The sequence below is a fragment of the Brugia malayi genome, assembly GCF_000002995.4.
Source record: "Brugia malayi strain FR3 genome assembly, contig: Bm_v4_Chr2_contig_001, whole genome shotgun sequence".
Taxonomy (NCBI): domain Eukaryota; kingdom Metazoa; phylum Nematoda; class Chromadorea; order Rhabditida; family Onchocercidae; genus Brugia; species Brugia malayi.
In genome coordinates, this window is record NW_025062476.1 from 8,202,619 (window position 1) to 8,225,213 (window position 22,595).

The window sequence follows — 22,595 nt, forward strand, 5'->3', positions numbered from 1 at the left end:
CAACAAAGGTCATATATTCAATGAGTGGAAAGTATCGGTGTACATCAAAAACGAAAATAGGTAAACAGAAATAAGAACAGAAACTGGGAACTTTCTATTAAAAGTAATTGTTCTCACTCTACCAGTCTATTAATTTCAGAACCAAAACACAATAACTACTCTATTCTTCAGATAGTGAAGTAAGAACTAAACGCTTCCCTTCCCATTTCGAAAATGTCATTCCCGCCAGTCATCTCCTGTCATTTATATTGCCGCCGCTGGAAAGCATTACCCTTCAAGGAGGAGAGGCAATTTAAAAAATAGTAACTTTGTAGTTTTGTGACGAAGTGGAGAGGCTGTGGCGGACGACTATTGGGCGGTCTTATAAGCAGCAGTCTGAAATTATTCATTGGCCTATCGAGGAGCCACAATAGCACAAGATTAATTTAATGCATTAACTGGAGTTCCGAAATCAGTTCCGATATAATACTCTTATGTCAAAAAAATAGTCTGTTATCATTCATAATAAGAATCTGATAAGTAACAATTGTTCCACTCTTTAATCCTCATAATATATTAGGAAACCTCAAGTAGTGGCTCTATTGCTTACTGTTTTTTCTGATGAATAATTGTATGTCGTCTATTAAGATACTGTCAAGAAGTGGAAGATGACGGTTGGTAGTCATGTGGCGGAGATAGTAAGACAGGGGATTTGGGCATCACTCACAGGCGGATGGTACTATGAACCAGGCTGTACGCTCTTCTGCAACGCTGTCCATTTATATCTATGGCTCATACTCTTCCTTATTCCTATCTTACTTGGTTTGTGCTCATTTTCTTCCAATTCACTTTACATTTTATTTCTTAATATTTTATTTTCGGTTTTTGGTCACTTCGTCACCAGTAGAAAATGTCGCTGAACTTGCTTAAGTGATTTTTATTTCATTGAGGGGAGATGCTAGGAAAGGGTTTTGCATTGTTCTAACCACTTAATTAATTCGCATAAATTACGAATTTCGTGGTTAAGAACAAAGATGATAAAACACTGAGCGACGATGATTCAATAATGTTCATAATATAATTGTTAAAAAGTATCAAGAAAGTGAAAATTCTTTCGTGTAATTGATGGAATATATTATCAATACATTTTTAACATTTTAATTTAAGATAGTATTTGATTGTATTTACTCATATTTCAGGACTCTCCTTTGGTACTATAACGTCTATGTACATTACAGTGGCCTATGTGACTTTCATCACTCTTCTCTTTGTAGTATTGAAATTCACGGTCTCATACTTGCACAACTTATTTGACACTGTTGATCCAACTCCGTACCCTCCTGCCCGTTCACTGCAGGTTGTTGCTTTTTTTTCTCTGATCGAATTTTAACTTTAGTGTTGAATTAATTGAATTGTTTTGATTGGAACTTTTGTTATGAATAAAGTTCAAATTTAGTGCTATAGTTTTAATTATTTAAACATGAGTAATCCGTTAAATGGGACAACGTTTTTTATAGGTTGAAAGTTTTTCCTGTGAGACAACACAACACTCAAATGAAAAGCTCAGAGATGAAGAAATTGAAATGGTAGATTTGCGGAAGAAAGATGGTGATGAAGCTGAGGATATAAATTATAGCTTATCTCGAAACTCGTTAGGACGTCGACGGTGTGTACGAATTGGTGACAATTCTGTTTCATCTATAGATGCAGAATTGCGGATACGCAAGGTTTTTTGGTCTTTATATACAAAAATACAAGATAATTGATAGAATTACTGTTCTTCAACTCTAAATATTAGTTTATTTTTTAATGCCTTGTCTAGGAAGTTGGTGGAGAATGGGATGAAGACCGAAGTAGTGGTCGACAATCCAGACAGGGATTAATTGCACCGTCAATAGCAACACTTCTTCCTGTAGATAGCCTTGAATTATTGCCGACTGAAATAAGGTGAATTCAGTTTTTATGCTCACAATCTTGAAAAACTTTGAGTTTTCGCAATTCCTAAAAAAAGCTAATATGAAAGAAAATTTTTCACATCAGATTTTCTTTGGATAAGCGGAATTTACTAAACTGCAGGCATCATCAATCAGACAATGGCACAATTCAGTGTATTAGAATCGATCGGAAATTCTCTGAACCATGTTTGAAGGAGGCATACAGATGGAATCGAACACGACGTCGAAGTTTAAGTGATACTGGTCTCTGTGTACGTCGTGCAAAATCAGCTTTCGAGACTTCAAATAAAGAAGGTGTTGCTAGTGGGTCGATGTTAAATGAACGGACGTTAGAGGAATGCAAGAGAGTAAACCTTATTCTAATATAATTTCTCAATCAGATTTATCGTTGGCAACCTATTCTTCAATAAATATTGTAACACTTTCGTAATCTTGGTGTAAGTATTACTATTGCTTTGAAGCATTTTCTTAGTAATGAGAAAAGAAAACTATCGGTGGCAGAGAGAAAACGAGGCGGAGTAGTATTGTACTTATCTCTGGTCATTCTGTTTTCATTTAAAAATCGACGCAGATGATATTGATTCTGCTTCAAATGCTAAATGAATTCATTAGATTTGATTCATGGTTTGTTTGCCATCACGTTAATTAAGGAGATTGGAATTTCGGTTAAATCAGGACTGAGATTTGACACAGCCATCCATGATATAAAATAGTGTATCACCTTTAATTTGGAAAGATTTTTTAATATTTTTAGTTGTCAGCTCAATTTCTTTTCCCTAACATTACTTGTAATTTGCTGGCGGTATCAAAAGGCTTTTCTTACCATACATGGTAATGCATATTTTAATCATAATTTTCAGGTAATTCGTAAATCTTACCCGACAAAAATGAGCAGTAGAGCAGCTTTTTTATCAACTACTCTAACAAAACGCAACTGTCCATCTCGTACAGGTTCCACTGACTTTTCAGTTCCTCATAAATATTCAGAAATGTTTCTTACTTTAGCTTTTATAATCTTATTAAACCTGCGTCTTATTAAATTGTGGCATGGAATGGAGTATTCAGTCCCAAAAAAAAAAAAATAAACTTGAATTTTTCAAGCTTCAATTTGATTTTTTTTTTTTTTTTTGAATTTCATGAACAATTTTAGCTATTTTCTCACAACATAAATTTACAGGTGAGCGCAATTTTGATAGCAAGTTGAAACCCGGTTCGAGTGATATATGTTATTCAAATAAAAACAATCTTGTTCTCTTCGATGAAGGCAACGAACAACAAATTCCAGCAAGAGTGATTTTTCTCCGTTTTGAAAATTGTTGTGTGTTTTGAAAGAAGCCTTTATTTGTTCTGCTTCTACTCTACTAGTTTAAACGGTCCTACTATTTTAAGAAGTGTTATTTTATATGTCATTGATTTCAGATTGATGTATTGGACATAATCTCTACTAGTGAAGAAACTGAAAATCTTACTGTGGAAACAATCGTGCATCTAGAGGTATCCTTTGTTCGACTTTCTTAAAATTAATTTAAAGTAGTTATTAAATGCTTTTTTCATATCCCGATATTGTTGTTTTCTTCTTTAGCCTAATTCTGAACCGAAATCAAATGTTATATCTTCGGGTGAAGGCTGGCGACCCATTTTCGTTTCTCTTGGTGACTTAGAAAAACCATCAACAAGTACATTGCATCGAACATCAGAGCGGCTTAATGGAGGTGACAATACTAGATAATTTATGTACTCTTCTTGTCAAAAATTTCTGTTTCACAATTTTTTCTTGATATGTGTTTTTACTAGCTACAAAAATGCCTGCGCTCTTAGGGATCTAAATTTTGCTTTTCATATCTTAGAATTTTTTGTTCGCTTCCCAAACGTAATTAAATATATCCAGCAGTTCATGAGTCAGATGGCATCAATGTCTTCATCAAAAAAAAGCATATCACTGTTGTCATTTAATACAATTATACAGTGAAGAAAAAATTGCTAAGATCAGTGAAGAAATGGACAAAAGAGAAACATAAAAAATAGCTTGTTTAATGTATTTTCAAATGAATGCAAGATGTCAATAACAAGTTCGGTTCGATGTGGAATTTTTTGTTGAAGAATAGATTTTACTGAATTTTAAATTTATTGAATAACACAAAAGTTTCATTCAACGAAATGTTTCATTCATCAAAATGTTTGTAGGAGGCAACTTCAGAAGAGTGGATCTGAAAGGTGAGATTACGAAGTTTCTGGAGGAATTGATTGATAAACATCCGGAAACGTTGGATGCTATTGAAAGTGTAAGAATGAATAGATTAGGACGAGGTCTTAGTTCAGTAAACCCTTGCCTTCGTTCTCATCCTCCGACTTTGGCACAGCCGAGGTTACTTTTGTTTCGCTTAGGGTTTTTTCTACCAGTCATACCACTTCTTTTGATTAAATTCATATGCATATCTTTCTTTGCCGAGCTGTGGTAATGCGAAATGCTAAAGCAAAATTTAGTTTTATCCTGTGAATGTTAGAATAAGCGAATTTTCTTAAATGTTGAATAAGCTGCCACTTATCAGAGTTACTGTTAAGTGAATAGAATTCATGAAAGTTAAAATAAATTTCGCAATATTTTTTTTGAAGAACAATTGAGAGGAGCTCCACAACGGTAGCAGCACTTTCGAATTTGGCTATGAAAGATGGTACTCATGTAGCTTTAGATCATGAAGATACTTCACAAGGAGCCGTTCATTCATTTCAAGTTAGTTCTAAATTTTGTGACTTCAAAAGTGGAAAAAATTCTTTCATTTAAGCTTGACATGTGGTTTATTTCAGGATGAAGATGGAAATTGGTGGACATATGTTTTTGATGAGCATGGTGTTGGAACTGCTCATGCGTTGGGTAGTAGTCGTGCTTTAATGGAAATGATTCAGAGCAACAGTATTGCAAACAGTGCAGTAAATGATTTTTCGTCAAAAATTTACTCAGCCAAATTATTTTTTTGTTCAGAACAAAACTGATTTTCAAGGAAATCTACAACAATTCTGTCTTCTAGAAACTAGCAGTCTTACCAGAAAGCGATTCTGATTCGACGGAAGATTCTGATATCGATCCCACAGTAGTGGCAAGTATAAATGAAGGCTGTTCGCACACGCAGTTTTTGGAAGGTGCATCCTTATCCGCTGCAGATCGATGTAGGGCGTTGTCATCTTCATCGACGGAAAGTAGCACATATATTGCAGACACTCCCAGTGCTATTTATCATGCTTCAAGCTCAGCACTGATGTCCAGACATCCAAATCGTGATAGGTATTTCTATCAATATATTTCAGCAAAGGAATGAACTATACGATATGTTTTTTATTTCTGTTCTCAATCTGTTTGAGATAGGCTTTTTTTATTTGAATAATTGCATCAATTTATATGCTTATTTGTTGTTCAAAGGTTCATATAGTGATTTAAAATCTACAGACAAATGGTATCGTTTTCTATGATGGCTGCTCGCCTCAGAAATGCTACTAGACGGCGCTCTCATGGGAGTCTTGTTCGCCGAAATAACTTTCTTGAAGAACAGGCCGCAGGTAATGTGTGAAATGCTTGTTATCGATGGTCGTTGTCGGTTTTTTTCTTGCTTCCAGTCAGTCTTTTTTTGCAACTTATAATTTATGCTTTTTATATCGCAGTCCAGAAGGTAACATTACTGTAAGTTTTGTGATGTGAAATGAGTAGAATGACGTTATCATTATAATATTACTGACATGAAACGAATTATTTTCAGAAAGAATGCCTCAAGTAACTCATCTGATGTCAACTAGTGATCACCAAAGAGCATTAAATGGTGCTAGTCGTGCATCTCCACGTACTGGTTCACCGCGGGCCCTCCGTCGTATGCCGTTTTTTTCTGATATATCTGGGATTGGTACATCGGATTCAGGCCGAATTAATACTGGGAAGAAAAGTCATTATTATCGAATTAAACTATTTCCTTCTCTTACTGGCGGGAAAGGAATAAAGCTGGAGGTCGAAATTTCTATTCTTTTTTATCAGTTTGCAGACGAACCATAGATAACAGTAAAAGATATAAATTAAATAAACCTTTAATGCTGAGTGTAGTGGCATTCTGTACAAAGAAACTGAGATATTGAAAAGCGATAATTATATTGTTAATTTTTTAAGATGGATCGGCTTTCAGTAGCAGCTCTATTTGATCGTAACAGTACATTGTTCTCAACTCTCTTTGACATATTTCTCGCATCAGTAGTTGCGTTGCTAACGGCAATCGTTCTCTCGCGCTCCATTTATTACGATTTGACGCTCATTCTTTTCGCTTTTGTTGTTGCCGGAACACATGTAGGTTTTTTGCTGTTTCTTTATATTTAAAACTATAGGCTGTAATCCCTTATGTGTGAAATCTTGTAACTAAGTATATAAATATATCATTGATAGGCTTTTGAACACTAGATAAAAGTGAACTTACTCTGTAGATGTACAAATAAAAGACAATAACTGCCGCAGATTCACTTCGTTTGAAAATTTTTAATGGATCTTGGGAGATGTATTAATCTAATCCTGGAATCTATTATCGTTTGATTGAAGTAGTGAGTGTCTAGTTTTCGTTTTTTTTTTTTTCATGGTAGTAGGTTATCTTTATACATGATAGGTTAATTACAAATTACTTTTCCGTAATACAGTTAGACAACCACTTAAAAATTCAAGTCCGTGTGATCCTGAAAGACAGAGCAATTATTATTTTTCTAACCACATACTGTATGTTAAAACTTCTGTTCTGAATGACGATGTAAACAAATGAATTAATGTTCTTTTCGAATTCTGAGTTTTATTCTTTCGCTACTTAATATTTGTTTTTGAATTTTTTTGTGTTACCACTTTTTATTAATGATTCGAAATTTCAGTTTTCCCTATTAAAAAGCGTACAGCCGGATGCGGCATCACCAATACATGGATTTAATTGGCTCGTGACATATTCGAGACCGATTTATTTTTTGCTTATGGCAGTAGCGTTACTTTTGATAAGTGGTGATTGGTGGAATTATGGTGATGCAATTCATTCACTAGACTGGGAATGGAATTTTTATCGTGTACAAGATGTTTCATTAATATCTTTTCTTCTGGCTTGTCGTGATTTACTGGCTGTTTTATTAATTTTGCTACCTATCGCATTTACTTTCGGTTTATTGCCGCAGGTAATATTTTCATGATTTCATGAAGTATTCTACGAAGTATTAAATGCCTCACTGATTAATTAGTCGTTATGCCAAATAATAGCTTATTGGAAATATATTTCACTATTTCCATTTATTTGAGGTAAATACACTAGTAATACATTTGTTGGAACAAGTGGAAATGAATGTTTTTGGTGGTACTGCAAGTTTTTCTTTATTATCCGGATTTATTCAAATTAGCAAAAGTTTGATGGCTTTTGGTTTTCTCTGCTTCATCGCAAAAACCGCAAAACATACAGATCCTAATGGAACACAGAATGCCTTTTTTTCAGCTTTTACTGCAACAGCCGTTGCTATTTCCTACTTTCTTTCAAGGTATAACACTGTTCTTCTTTATCACTTTATTTACAAATTTGTTCCACTTTTTTATCAATAGCTATTGTGCTCTATTTTATCTAGGAATTAGTATGTTAGTTTATTTATTATGCTCTAAATTTAGTAATTTATAGCTTAATTGTTTAATCAAGTGTTTTTACTGTACCAATGATAAAATAAGAACAAAAATAAATTTTAGAAGTACAAGCAATCCTAGTCTTATGGCACTATATTTTCAATACATGATTTCGTCATCTAAATGCTCTCAGTTAGATGCGAATCAGGAAACAGAAAGTGAAACAAAAGATGAAGTGACTCCGTGCTTAAAGGATCCGCTACCAAATGAGTTGCAAAGTGTAATCATAAATCGAATCAAGAACGATGTTGTTATTTCACTTATCATTTTGGTGTTATTTTTTGCAATTCATTGCACATCGATTTTCACTGCTGCTCAACCATTTTTGCAGGTTTTTCTGGACTTTGATTACATCATTCACTTAAAAAGGATGGCATCCTTTGATAGCTCGATATCATGTAGAAACGACTTTACGTATTCTATTAAAAATAAAGAAAAGAAACTAGCGATTTTGTTCCTCAGTGGTTCAATAACATCATACCAATGTTCTACGCATTGGTTATGGTGTCATTGATTCAGTTTTTTCATTTCACCCTTTAGTTTGAATTTTCATTCGTTTAAAGTGTTTAATGAAAACTCACTGTTTCTAGCTCTACCAAACTTCGTCAGTTTCGGGTGGTTTTGCTTTTCATAGATTTATTCTCATAATTTATTTTCAAGTTTCGTTTGCATCTGTAAAATTGGCATGTATTTTAGACAATAACATGCATTATTTGTATAGTTTTCGGATTTATCAATCATTATTTATATATGGAACTACGAAAAAACACACCGTGGCGTATTTTTGCACGACCAATCTTACGTGCTCATGAATTTGCCCAATTTGAATCGTTGGTTGCCGCAAAGTTGACGTATTTTGAAATCATTCACTTTTATATGCTTGCCATTGAAAGAAATGTGGTCAGTTCACTTTTTTGCTCATAATCTGTCATAATGCGCTCGTCACGAAAAATGAGAACTTCCACGTTATTTCTTACAACTAGTTTACTAGTCGGTTGTCATATAATCCTAGGTCGCACTATTCTTGAAACATTGGGTGAGGGTAATCACTGTCGTTTCATTTACTTCATTTTGAAATAAATATTCTAAAATCAAAATACAATACCAACACTTATTTTACAAGTGCATTTCACTATATTCCGTTGTAAATATTGATAGTGAAAATACTTTTATAATCAATTTAATTTTTTTTATTAAAGGGTTATTTCAGTTGTATCCGTTATTTGTAGTAAGTTCAATAACAATTAACAAGTGGACACTGCATCCCTACTTCATTGCTCTTTTCGCTCTTCGCATTCTTCGTTCGGCTTTCTCACAGCCACAACTCATGTTTTTACCATTGGCATTCTCCTTCCTTTTGACAAAAGCTGATCTTGCCAAGTATTCCGATATCGACCGTTATTTCCCGTTACTTTTTTATTTGGCCACGCTTGTTTGGCCGAAACTTCTGGAGTTTTCGCTGAAAATTAATTTTATTCTTGCGTATGTGGCACCGTGGCAAATCAGGCATGATTTTTGTTATATTCAGGTTTTCTCCTTTAAAATAACTTCAGACTAGGAAAATTTTGAACCTTGTTATATATATTCTTTCTTGGTTACGCATTATTATTTTCATTCTAGGTCTCGGATTTTGTCGTTTTTATATATTTATATCATAGAAGTTTTCGATATCCATTTAATTGCTTTGCATAATATTTATAAAAATTTCGTTTTTTCTAAATTTGCAAATCCTTAAGTCATCCTATTTGTTTTGCAGTTGGGGTTCTGCATTTCATGCTTTCGCGCAACCGTTTAGTGTGCCACACACAGCTTTATCATGCATCCAAACAATGCTTTCTTCCATTATATCTGCCCCACTCAATCCTTTCTTAGGTTCTCTTTGATCTAAACTTGTAACTCAGAAGGTTTCGTCCTTTTATTTTAATATCAATGTAGGAAATATCATGTTTAATGATAAATTTTTATAATTTATTCTTTTCTCTTATACTTTAAGAACTACGATGTTGTACCTCATTATATAAATGCTTATCATACTCAAGAAACGAATTAAATATATATACAAGCATTTTAATACGCTAATTGCAGGTTCATCATTTTTCTTAACATCATACGTGCGACCGGTGAAATTTTGGGAAAAGGATTACAATACACGTCGCGTGGATCATTCTAATACACGTCTAATTTCACAAATTGATCGCGGGCCAATGATGGACGATAGTAATTTAAATGCTGTTTTCTATGAGCACTTAACAAGATCACTGCAGTCATCATTGGCGGGCGATATTCTCTTAGGACGTTGGTGCACAGCTATACAACCTGGCGACTGTTTTATTTTAGCTAGGTTCATAATTCCGTGCATTATTATTTGAGCTGTACAATAATTTGAACAAGTTCGTCGGAAACTGTTCAATTACCGCTCTGATCTCATTTTAGCTTTAGTAGCCCTACAGTTTCAATTTTGCAATTATACTGTTGTGTATTATTTCCAAAAATTTGTTGGGAACTGTCAAAAATTTTAAAATTACTGATTAGCAGTGGTTTCATGGACTTAGAATTTTGTTTGCGTGATAATTTTGAAGACTTCAGTTTTTATCCTCTATTATTTGAAACCTTCATATGCACCATGGAGGGATGTCTTCAGATTTGTTTTTTTTCAGCTATTATTTAAATTGCTTGGTCCATATTATTGAGGTTGGCAATGGTTTTGTAACTTTTCAGTTGCGGGGTCTTGAATTTAGAGGAACATACTGTCATCAACGTGAGGTAATTTTACAGTTCTTTCAAACTTAAAACCTCAGTAGTTGAATTGGCATGTTTATTTTGATACTTATCTTCATCGTCCTGCTTAATTTTTAATTTTAAATTTAGCGTAACACTTGATAATTTTTTTTTCAGGTAGAAGCAATAAGTGAGGATGTTGGAGAGGGTGTGGGTTGCTGTTGTTGTTCTTTAGGTTCACTCCCTGGCATGTTATCATTGAATACAGCTTGGGTTCTGCGATGGCTTGCTTGGGAAGTTGTTACAGCAAAATATATTATTGATGGTTATTCAATTACTGATAATTCTGCTGTAAATTTGCTCCAAGTCAGTGTTCACAAGAATAATGCTCATTGTTTGCTTCAAACATTATTTTAAATTGACTTTATTTTTTGCTAAATTCATTTATGCGGAATCATTTTAAGTGCTTTGAATGGTGGTGGTAGTCCAACCTTAATTTATATGTTTACTACACGAAAGCTGCTTTACTTTTTTTAAAATCAGTTCTGCATAAATGGTTGTTTATTTCTCCGCCAATATCAACATAAATTTTCTAATACAATCACAGAAAAGAAAGCAATTTATCACTAAAAATTCATGACTTAAAAAACAATCATTTTTTCCAAGAATATTTCTTTATTTTTTTTAAAACTTCCTTCATTTTAGGTACACGAACTGCGTCGGCTGTTAGTTACATTGTATGTTAAAAGCATTATATTTTATGCTCTTAATTCACCAAAATTTTCCCAATGGATTCGACTACCTAATATTGTATGTGTTTAAAGTGGAGTACTGAAAGCTTTGGTTTGTAGTTAGATAATATTCTTCAAATTATTTTTATGCAGGATTTTTTCCAGAAATTTTAATATACTACAATATTTTAAACACTTAGATCATTTTCAGCTCTGTGCTCTAAGCCCAATTGAAACAAATAGTCGATATGTTGATCTGGATCCAATGTTTAGCGCTGCGAATGACGAAGATTTCGATATTAACCTTATGGCATTTTTTTAATTCTGGGATTTTTATTATTTTCAGCTTATACATTTAAATTTTGCATTAACTTATGTTTATTTCAGGGTGTTTCCCGGCAAAGTTTCACAGAACTATATGAGAATTGGATACTCCATTGTGTTGAGCAACACAGTGCAGATTTGTAAGTTTTTATAGGTTTTCATCAACTTTGATAAACATAATCTGTTCGAGCCTTCCTTCAGTATTAACTGATGCAAGTTCTTCGATTCATGATATTAAAACCAAATACACGGTCAGTGACATAGTATTAGCGAAGTCTTTTGACTTTTCAAAAGTTTATGTTGATCAAAAGCAAGTTATGTATATAAGGTCTTAATAATATAGTAAATGAAAATTTGCAAATGATTGCAGGAATGTTGAAAAAACTATTAACAATAGAATTAATGCATTCTGTTTTGCGCTTTCGGTCGTTGGACGGAGAGCACTTGCCGCTGCAGCGCATAATCGCCATGCAAACGCCGCTGAATCATTTCTTTATGGTTTACATGCTTTGTTTAAGGGCGATTTTAGGTTTGTATTTAACTTGTTTTGCACTATCCAAAGGTTTATTTTTGAATGCTGAAAACCAGTGGGTATTTGGTGACACTGAAATTGCATCACAGTTACATTATCTATGGCGTTTATTTTGATAATATTGAGTGCGGACTAGCACTCCTACATATTCTAATTTTTTAGGATAACGTGTCAACGTGACGAGTGGGTCTTTACCGACATGGATTTATTGCGATGTGTGGTAGCGCCAGCAATACGAATGGCACTGAAACTACATCAGGATCATTTTACTGCGGGAGATGATTTTGATGATGCTGTATTGCTCTATGAACGTATTACGCACCATTTGACAAGATTATTTATTTCACATGAAGTAAGCTTAAGCATTCATACAAAAGATTTATTTTGTGGATTTCTTTGATTTTCGAGCTTACAAAAGATTTATTTTGTAGCTATTTTTTATTGATAATTAAGCATGATCCTGCTTGGAGAAGAGCTATTATAGCAAATACTCCGACTCTGTTAGCTCTGCGACACATTTATGATGATGGTCAAGATGATTACAAAATCATTATGCTGAATAAAATGCATCTCAACATGAGGTATTTTGATATATTTCAATGGATATCACTGTTTCTAAATAATAGTATCCATTGAAATAACTATTTTTTCACAATGGTTTTTATTTTCATGATTTTTACAAATATTTACAAAACATTATTTTTATTTTTCACGGTTAATATGTACAGGGTAATAAAACTGAATCGCGAATGTGTCCGTGCGTTTTGGGCCGGCCAGCAGCAGGAATTGATTTTCTTACGAAATCGAAATCCAGAAAGAGGATCAATCCAAAATGCTCGCCAAGTTTTGAGGTATTATTTTTGAGCAGCGAAAACAGCATGGAGGAATAGTTGCACACATGCTAGAGAATTTCTTGTTCTGTTGTAGTTCTAAGTCTGTAATTTTTTAAAATGCTTTTTGTTTTTCAGAAATATGATAAACAGCAGTGCGGATCAGCCAATCGGATATCCAATCTATGTATCTCCTCTTACCACCTCTTTTGTTGATTCACATCCTCAAGTACGCTCATTAAGTATCCCTCCTAGGACACTTGAATTTATTTCTCGATCTTTTCGCTTTTTATGGACTTCACTAAGAATGAATTTTGGTACCAGTGGAAGCAGCAATATACCAACACAGGCAAGGAACTGCTTCAGTTGTATTTCAGTTTTGTAGGATATCTCTAATTTCAAGTTGCTTTCTTGAGCGTTTAAAGCCTTTTTCTCTAAGAAAAAGAGACAAAACATAAAAATTTGACTAAACTTGCAAACTTCCTTCGGATATTTTAGCTTATAACGGCAACAGCTGCGGCAGTTGTAACACACACTAATCTAAGCAACGATGGTCAAACTAGCGTGGAACATCAAAGTGAAATACCCATTTTTACTGCCACATCTATCAGAACTATTGAAAATAATAGACGACGATATACAACTGCGTCTTTAACTACTGTGCTTAGGGTGAGGATTTATGTTTTGAAAAAAAAAAAAAAAAAAAAATTTCCCATACTTTTCAGGGGACGAGAATTTTTGAGCCATAGCATTCTTTGTTTTATGAGTACTGTAAAGTACTCATTTTTCCCAGACTGTTTTGATAAGTTTCAGCAGATATTTTCATATAATTTCAGCAAGAAAACTCCATTGTCTCGGTTGCTGGAGATGGTGCAACGAAAGTAACGCTGTGCAAAGACAGTCTAAAATCCCTTGAAGCAAATGATGTCACACATAAAGGTGGAGGAGTATCACTAGCCTCCACACGACGTGAACAACTGCAGTATGCTAAAATTACTAATATAGAAGAAGTTGGTACTTAGATTTGAGACTTTAAAAACTCTGTTTAAAGTTTTCCAGAGATTTTTCACAATATAAGTTATAATTCCATCCGTTTAGAAGCCTTATATTTCTTTTTTTTGATGTTTCCTTGCATATTTGTGGTATTATTTTCTTCCGTTTTGAATTCTTAGTTTAATTATGCACACAGATTTTACAAGCGATATTTCACCAAATCTTGTACGAATAAGTCAAGGAAATTTTGTTTTCAAATTTACTTATAAAGTGCTTCCATATTATTTCTAGGTCTTTACGTGCTTAGATCAGCCTTTAAAGTCAACCGGTGAACCGCCGGTTACTTGGCCGCATATCTGTTGGCAAACGCTCGGTGGTCGTAGTTCATGGGATTGGATGCCGTTGAAGGGACATCGAGGCAAAGTTGTACATAAATGGGTGCCATTTCATCCGCGGCGTGAACAACGGTCACATGCAGGGACGATCTATTTGGTGAGTAACCGTTCTCTCGTGCAAACACTTTTTAGTGACGTAAGATTAGTCCAGAATAACCTCTGATTAGTTAATTACATGACTTGCAATTTTGTCTAAGAAATCTGGGATAAATGAATTTTCTGCCATATCCATAAGACGACCTATCATCAAAAAGGCCTGTTCAGTCTTCAGCTAATTCGTTCAATATAGTATGGCTTCCCCGAAGGAATTCATCATACCTTTGAACGATAGAGTTAATCTTTTGATTCCGAACAATGCTGTTTGTCTTGGTAAGGTTATTTTCCCATTTTAATGATCTTTTTGCATGATTTCGATTGTAGCTGTGTGTAAAGGAAATGGGTGGTTGTTATGTTCCTGTTGGCGAGAATGGAATCGAATCCATCACAAAGGAAGAGTACGAACGTGAAGTAAAAGTTGAAGTGGCTGTCAAAATGGAAATTTTGAAGGCTTGATATTTGCTTCGGATTTACGCTGGAGAAGCGCATAATTTCAATTCCGTTGGCAGTAGTTATAAATTAGAGAATCATTCCTGTGAAAATTTTGAAGCGTTCGCACAGGACCTTGATAAGTGTGAATGAGACCGATAAAAACCTGAAACAAATTTGCTGGAAAACACATATTTTACCTCAGAAATATTTAGAAATATTCGTTTCTACACACTATAAGTTTGTCTTGCGGAAGCGAGTCTTTGTTTATCACAGCAGGGGCAATAAGAGACTGTTCTAAAATCCTTATATGTTGCCGGTGGTCATCATTTTCCTTTTCCTACCCGCAAAACTATCATATATTTGCTTATTTGCTTTTGAAGAAAAAAGATGATCTCCGCAATATCACCATTTATTAATTCTTTCCAAATTTAAGTAGATTACCACTTCCTAGAGCATCGACTATTCAATTTGTTCATGATACAGTTCACATTTTTCGGGATCTGCAGTTTTATATTTGATCAAACAAGAACCAGCCGTGCTATTTTGCATTAATGTATTTCAAGTATCCAAACAAAACGGAGCTCTCTATCTCTCTTTCTCAAAACACAAAGCATGAGAAAAGAACATTTAATCATGATAACATAAGCGTAAGATCGACTATTCAATTTGTTCATGATAAGGCAACTAATCACTAGAAATCTAGGGATGTTTTTTTGAAAACCTTTTGAACTGCATTGTAATTTGTGATTTGAAAAAGCAAAGGACGAAGATTAATGTTATTGTTCGAAAACAGAGTCAAGTGAAACAAAATTTACCAAAAATCTTTTCTACTTATTTCAATGTCCCCTAACAATATATGGAAATGAGTACTGCCACGGTGAGAATAATAATTTTCTTACAGTTTAAATAAGATATTGCACCTAACCACAACTGGGTATTAACTGCGCATTTCGGCATCACAAAAATATTTGCCCGAGAAAACATTTCGTCGCACCAAAGATAAGTGATACAAATCGTCGCTCGTAATAGTTATCTCTGCACCAGAAATAGTTACATTTGATACCTATAAATTAAAATATGTATTATTCTGTACTATCAAAGCTATCAATGATTATAGTTTTTCTCAAAGCAGAGTAGCTAGAATTAAGTGGAAAGGAAGAGACAGTTATGTTTTGGCATGTAATAATAGATGATAATTCAAAGTTGGGATTACTTCATAACAGTAGTGAGAAAGACAACGATCGTCTTTAGTAATAATCAATAACAACTGCAAATTTTGTGGAAAGAAAATACATATTCGATTCGAGGGTGCCCATCACTGTTTTAAACTGCACAAACACCAGTATTTGAGAAAACGAATTAGATGAAAAAATAAAGTAAAGCAAGAAGAAGTTATGGGTTCCTCGAAAAAAAAAATTTACTTGAAATTGAACAAAGGTCTGCGAGACAGTTGCGGGACCACCAGAAAGTGAAAGCCTTGCTTTTAATGATCCGCCACATTCACCATCTCGAGAAAGCTCAGCTAGTTTCCAAGATATTGTGTTGCTCGAAGGTGACCTAAAACAATTTGTTGTTAACTCTTAAAGATTTTGTGATAGAGAAACTCAAATATATGAGTTATAGATTCTCTAAACCTACCGTCATTCCAAGCTGCGGTTTTACCACAATTTAATGCTTATTTATAGTCATCACCGGATCAAAATGTGTATCCCGCTGCTTGGCTTTTTTGATACTTACCATTCCGCATTAGGATCTGCAATAACACTGACCACAGAACCCTCCACCTTTGTAGTGAAAACAACATTTGCAAGAGAGCAATTGATATTACTATCCATATTTAATCGATAATCAATTCTTAAATCCGTATTCTGTGCCTCCAATTTCCAGTAAACTATTAAAACAATTGGTGGAACTGTCGGCTCCTTTATTTCATACGTTAATACCTGAAATAAAATAAATGTTTCATGTGGATCTGGTAGATCTATTTCTTCTCAGCATACACTAAGGAAGTTACCTCTGCATTGAAGAACTGAGAATCTGGTTTTTCAATCTTTCGAGCAGATAACCATTCAGCTAGCCGACTTTTCTCAAATGCAAACGTGTAAGGTGCAGCGAAAGCATCAATAACTTGCGAAATCAACTAAAAATATATTTTCAATAAAAACCACAGTTTCACCTATTATTCTTTCAAAATCTTGTCGGCATTACTTCACTGTTTTAAGCTTTTCCTGTTCAAGGTTCAAGGTAATTAATGATTCTAAATTGGTTTTTTTTTTCTTACAAACAAGTGTGACATGTCAAAACTTTTGTTCAGCCGAAAATAAATGAGCGAAACGTGGAATTGAGTCGATCGAAGGAGTAAAAACAAAAGCGATCCTTTGTAAGGATTGAAACTGATATTAATAAATAACAGAAAGTTGGAAATTTTACAGCATACATTTCCCTTACCTGACTGTTCGGCGAAATAGCTTTGATTTTATCGGCATTTTTCAACGTTACGATAAGTGGATCAATGTCAGAGGTAAGGTCAGTTAAAACGGGAACAACGGACGCTGGGAACGATACAAGAATAGAACCAAAAGCTCGAACTGTTGTTCTGCAAAACTTATTACATTTTTGGAAAATTGAACTGTTTCGTGGAGTAGTTGCTTTGAAACATGGCCATAAATGACTTATTCAGTTCTTTCAGCTATTAGCATCACTTACTTTGCCAGATCTGTTCCTCTGAACCACGCATGTATATACTCATTAATTGCCATTGCAATCGGTATACGATTCTCTTTAATCGTGGCTGAAGCGCTTAAATTTAATGCTGATATCTTAAAAGGTATCCCAGTAGCCATAGAGTGTTCCAAGGACAAAGCTGATTCGCTTCCAGAAAACGTTTGATTTCCTGTGGATCCCTTTAAGTGCCGAAAAGTCAGAAATAAACATTAAAGCACGTAACAATTGAATGAAGTAAAAAAAAAAATCATTACTAATGTCAATCAGCGTTTAATAACATTTATGATCTGAAGATAAGCCACAGTACATTCTTTACGTTACAGTGTAGATTTCCTTTTTTATTTAGGAATAAATGTCAGTTAAGAAAGCATATTGAGCATTAAAAGACATCTACTGTAATACTTTGTTAGGAATCAGTATTTTTACCACTTCTCCAGAACGAACTGATGAATGATCACATGTTTGCAATGTCAAGCTAGATATTCCAGGTGTTGGCGTACTACTGTGCGGTCGAGCTCGAGCTACATTTGAACTAGACATCGAAGAAGAAAATGACAGCGATGAATTATAGGAATCTAAAAACATAACTCAATTAATTTCAGTTTTTTTTTTTCAGAAAAACTCGTCGAAAACCTGAACTAGAATTACCCGAGTGTTTTCCACGGACATGGTCATCACCAGTAAGTGCAGCACGAAGTGGTCGAACAGTTCCTTCTAAACCTGCATTGAAAGGTGTTGAACGACGTATAGATGACCAGGGATCCTAAATAAAGGAAACAAATATATGTAAATTCACTAAAAATAAGTCAGAAATATGAGGAAAAACTTGCACAATCAAAAGTGCTGCTTCTGCTAAATGCTGTACTATGTAATACGATATTTCCGATCGCATCCCGAAGCTCATCAACCGATGCAGTAATGTTATCCTTAGATTCAATAAGAGGTTTAATGTTTATGTGGCGCAATTTGGCCGCTTGCCGTAGATCTTCATCATCATCTGAAAGCAAGCAGAATAAAAAAAAATGAAGGCATTCTTCCTTAATACTTCCTGACTTCAAAATTACAAAAATATAAAAAAGCAATCTACCTGAAGATTCAGTGCAGCTACTCCAACGTGACCGATTAAAATTATCACCGGCACCTTCATCATCATTATTCCCTGGTGGTGGTACAGTGGGAAGTGGCGGTGGTACAACTACAGGCACATCTAGTATATTAAGGGAACCATTTGTTGCAATGAACTGAAGATATTAAAAATATGGTAATGATTGCACTAATAATATTCTAAAACAAATGTACTGCCAGTATGCAACAAAAACTCGTCAGTTCAAAATTTGAATAAAAGTTAACTCTTTAAAACTAACAGGTTTTTCTTCACTCTTGCTGCTACTTGCAGTGCTTTTCGAGTCCTCTGTGCTGGAAAAATTGTTTAGCTTTAGAATGTAGAAATAACGAAAAACACTGCAACACTAGTGCTATTCGACTACAATGCTATTTAATGCTAGTTGTACGTCCGTGTATCAGAAAAGGAGAACGTGAAATTCATAAAAGGGATGCATTATTTGTAATACTGAAAGCAATATCAATTCAGCATCATTAAAAGGTATTCACATGTAAGCAATCATTAATATCTAGTATGATATTTCCATAAACAAACATACGCTGGACCATCTGTGTTGGGAGCGGTGATGTCGGTATTCGATTTCTTATGTTTGCATCGATATTTCTTTAGAAAACCTAAATAGGAGCACACCAGGAATCTCAATCAGAAATTCTAATTCCACAGCAGACAGATATGAAACAAAATACGACGAACCCAAAGATTCTGACTGGCTGTGACTAAATTCTTGGTGTGGGGGCTCCGATACTGGCAGGCTGCTTTGTGATGCATATTTCTTTCTTTTGCCGGGCAACCATAAGGACAATTTCTGTCGACCTAATGAGGCTGAGAATGGTACAGATCCTGAGCCAATATTAGCTGCTGTAGACGAACTGCTATCGCTTGCTACTGGAGAAGGCTGTAAAAGAACCAACCAATCTAGTCTCCTATAAATAACACGCTTCTAGTTTGCTGTGAAGAAGCTATTCAGTTTTTACAATGTTTATAGAAAAACAAAAAGTGGAGAATAGTCAATGTTTATTTTTGCGAAAGAATTAAGAATTATGAACCTGGACTTTTAAAGCACTAATTTCGTTATTCCAGGCATCAAACGTATTCGTATCAAGTGTCATCAAATTGTGTGCCGTGGATGGGTGTCTGTCGACAGGAGCTGACCTATGTACAGATGTTGATAAATCAGAAGAATATGGAGCCAATACATCCGATGGATTAATATCTTTAGCAATATCAATTTCTTCAAAAACAGCAAATTCTGCAAAAAGACTAGAAAATAAATCCAGCTTTTTTAATGAAATAAATCTATTGATCAGAGAGAATGTTAATAACCAACGAAAAAACTTTGTTATAGAAATGGAAGAATTAAAAAAGCATTAATATCATTTAAAAAATTTTACAACTTCTATAATCCCAATTCACAAACATAAGACCTGGTCGATCTTTGCCTGTTCCTTTTGTTTCAACAAATTTGATTAACATCTCGTCAATATCCAAATTATCAACCGAATCCCGATATAGAGCACATACCTTTAAAAAACACACACAAAAAAAAGTCGCTTCTAATAATAACGAAGTTGATTTAGAAACCATGTATTCAATTATGCCAAAAAAATTAAAACCTGTGATGTGGCAGATGCCGATTCGTCCAAAGCACGTGCAAATATTGCCATAAACGTTTTCATTTGCAGCAAAAATGACTGATCATGTGCTTGAAATAAACGTGTTGCTTTAATCATTTTCTCTTCAAAATCAGCTCGTATGCGACCATACTTGTCTACATAACCCTTATATTCATCATGTGATTTGTTTAACTTACTTTCAGCCTGCAAAATGTAAAAATTTAAAGAGCTTCATAGAAATCAAAAATTGCTAATCTGGTGTTATTTTTATCGTTCAATGAGGGCAATAGCAGTTTTGAATTAAGAGGTAAGGACAGACAAACTTAAAAAGATACCGAATATGGTTGCTTATGCATCAAAACAGTGATACCTTTAACAAATCCCGTGATTTCCTTTCCATATTTGAAACCAAAAATCATGAAGAATTAGAACTCTTTGAAAAAAAAGTAAGGCGCAATAAACCATTTATACTAACCTTTGAAATGTCCTTCGGTGTTGCATTTTCTTTTTTTAAACGCTCCAGTTCATTCACTCGTTGTGCGTATGTTTCTTTCGACTGAATTAATTAATATATTTATTTGGTTTTTTTTTTTATTTTTGGCAGAATTTTTTTTGTTTGGCAGAACTGAACATGAGATAAAATAGGATTTAGGTGATAAGACTAAGTGATAAGTTCAATATTTACCTTCTGCAGACAGGTAGTAGTGGTTTGCATTAAATTTACTGCATCCACAACATCTTGCTCTTTCATTTTTTTCCTCGACCGCACTAAATCATCGTGATATTTGAAAACCTGAAACAAACCAAAACAACCGTTACTGAACAAAATAGCTGTCATAAAATATAGGATGTGTGCAGCAGAAGCTGCCAATTCTAAATTTCCAGTTTACTGTAATTACTAACGTCTTTTAGCAGATGTTGCAAGGTAATATAGAAGGATGCTTGTATTTCTGTTAAAAGTTCCACTGTATTCTTTGTTACAAGCCATGCATTTGCGAACATTGAACCTGGTGCGGTGAGCCCATTTGTCTGCAATTGATACATTTTCCAGTCAATTTTCCTAAATTTGTTTAAAGGCTTTCCTTACTTCTTACTTTAAAAAATCAATAAAAATTAACTTAAGCAACATATGTCTGTGATGTCATAGTACCATTAACTTTTAAAAACAATAAGGGAGAAATTTCTCAGATTTACTACAAGAAAAAAAGGAGAAATAATACCTTAGCAATACATTTATTCAAAAATTTGTTCCACTCCTCTTCATATGCTGCTCTTTCTTTTATAAATTGTGCTAATTCTTGTACAGATTCTTCCTCATGTTTTAGATTCTCGTACAAAACATGATACCCATGATGTTTTTCACCCTGACAAATAGTTCCAATCAAATAATTTAACTCAATACGCAAGTTTTGACAGAAAATGATTAAATCCTCAAAATATCCAACAATAATGCAACTTAACCAACCAAACCACCTAAATTTCAACTACCCTGATACCGTTACCGCAAAAGATTGTTTTTCATAACACCTATCAGTATTACGATTAAAATAAAGTGCTTTCCCAAACTTGTTACAAAAATGATTTCGAATAATAAAAACAATATCTTACTGGTTAAAAGAAAGTTTAAAGATATTAAAGGCTTACCCAGAAATGTTCTGTATAATCAACTGCTGTTGCAACCATATCAATACCTAGTTATTCAACAAAATAGGAGAGAATGAAACATTCTTTCCGACTTACACAAATACTCGTCAGTACTTTCAACATTTGATGGAAGCCTCGCTCTTTTTGAACTTAAAGTTATACTCATTTGCACAGATAATTGAAATACAATAACCTATGCTATAGTTTTGCCTAAATCCTTGCAAGGTTCGGTAAGAAGATTAAAATGAAAGTGTTAGGGATATAATAATGGATCGTGTAAGAGTGTCACCACTTATACCAGTGGCAAAAGAATATACTGTAGGGTAGTTGATACAAAATACAAACAATGATACAAAAGCGCACATACATTCAATCTGCATCGTATCTTTCCAAAGTCTATGAGACAATAATCTAGACCGCAGAAACAATTTACGTTTCCAACTAAACTACTTTAAAACGACAAGAAATTGTTTCTTGGTATTTCAATAGCGATAATGCTAATATCATATTTATAAGTCTAGTTGTATCCAAAAACTTTTTAGAATGTATTTTCACCTGAATACATATACTTCATTACACATAGTTACTCACCCCAATTGCTAAACTCGGTATAAGGAATAGCAAAAGCATTCAGATTAGCAACTGAGCCATCAACTATATCAGTTAGAAGTGCCATGAGATCTTTTACCATCTTTTAGTACCAATCTCTTTTAGTACCCAATCTTCATCATTCTTAACATCACGAGCCTTGCCAATTCTTCCCATCTATGCAAGCTATTAATTAATATGATGGAGAAACCCATTGCATTAGTTTAGAACAGAGAGAAAGAAAAATAGTATC

The 22,595-nt window shown here is 34.0% G+C and overlaps 2 protein-coding genes across 3 annotated transcripts; one reads left to right on the forward strand and one right to left on the reverse strand.

Annotated features, from left to right (window-relative positions):
* Positions 1-647: 647 nt before the first annotated feature.
* On the forward strand, positions 648-14,674 carry Bm1842 (Uncharacterized protein; the record flags this gene model as incomplete). Of its 2 annotated transcripts, XM_043078878.1 has the most annotated exons (37): positions 648-801; positions 1,179-1,336; positions 1,497-1,706; positions 1,802-1,926; positions 2,056-2,281; positions 2,795-2,885; positions 3,112-3,224; positions 3,354-3,428; positions 3,517-3,646; positions 4,119-4,299; positions 4,548-4,665; positions 4,740-4,862; positions 4,961-5,214; positions 5,377-5,486; positions 5,684-5,925; positions 6,082-6,255; positions 6,819-7,109; positions 7,231-7,463; positions 7,663-7,930; positions 8,296-8,499; positions 8,810-9,105; positions 9,356-9,471; positions 9,685-9,940; positions 10,257-10,362; positions 10,495-10,683; positions 11,023-11,127; positions 11,260-11,358; positions 11,436-11,512; positions 11,743-11,901; positions 12,067-12,256; positions 12,358-12,485; positions 12,633-12,755; positions 12,873-13,083; positions 13,233-13,403; positions 13,571-13,744; positions 14,019-14,219; positions 14,543-14,674. In XM_043078878.1, the coding sequence occupies 37 exons, from the start codon at positions 648-650 to the stop codon at positions 14,672-14,674; spliced, it is 6,213 nt and encodes a 2,070-aa protein (XP_042934812.1). The 2 variants fall into 2 exon arrangements, with proteins under 2 accessions (XP_042934812.1, XP_042934813.1); XM_043078879.1 differs by lacking the exons at positions 648-801; positions 1,179-1,336; positions 1,497-1,706; ... (4 more) ...; positions 3,354-3,428; positions 3,517-3,646 and having other exon boundaries at positions 4,223-4,299.
* A 913-nt stretch (positions 14,675-15,587) lies between these two features.
* On the reverse strand, positions 15,588-21,793 carry Bma-fcho-1 (Uncharacterized protein; the record flags this gene model as incomplete). Its single annotated transcript, XM_043078880.1, has 21 exons — positions 15,588-15,713; positions 16,072-16,207; positions 16,388-16,593; positions 16,665-16,790; positions 17,099-17,246; positions 17,357-17,553; positions 17,801-17,949; positions 18,023-18,137; positions 18,205-18,371; positions 18,462-18,615; positions 18,739-18,790; positions 19,036-19,111; positions 19,191-19,392; positions 19,544-19,746; positions 19,922-20,018; positions 20,111-20,314; positions 20,586-20,666; positions 20,796-20,903; positions 21,014-21,139; positions 21,331-21,474; positions 21,755-21,793. 21 exons carry the CDS (start codon positions 21,791-21,793, stop codon positions 15,588-15,590), a joined length of 2,856 nt encoding a protein of 951 aa, XP_042934814.1.
* Positions 21,794-22,595: the final 802 nt, after the last annotated feature.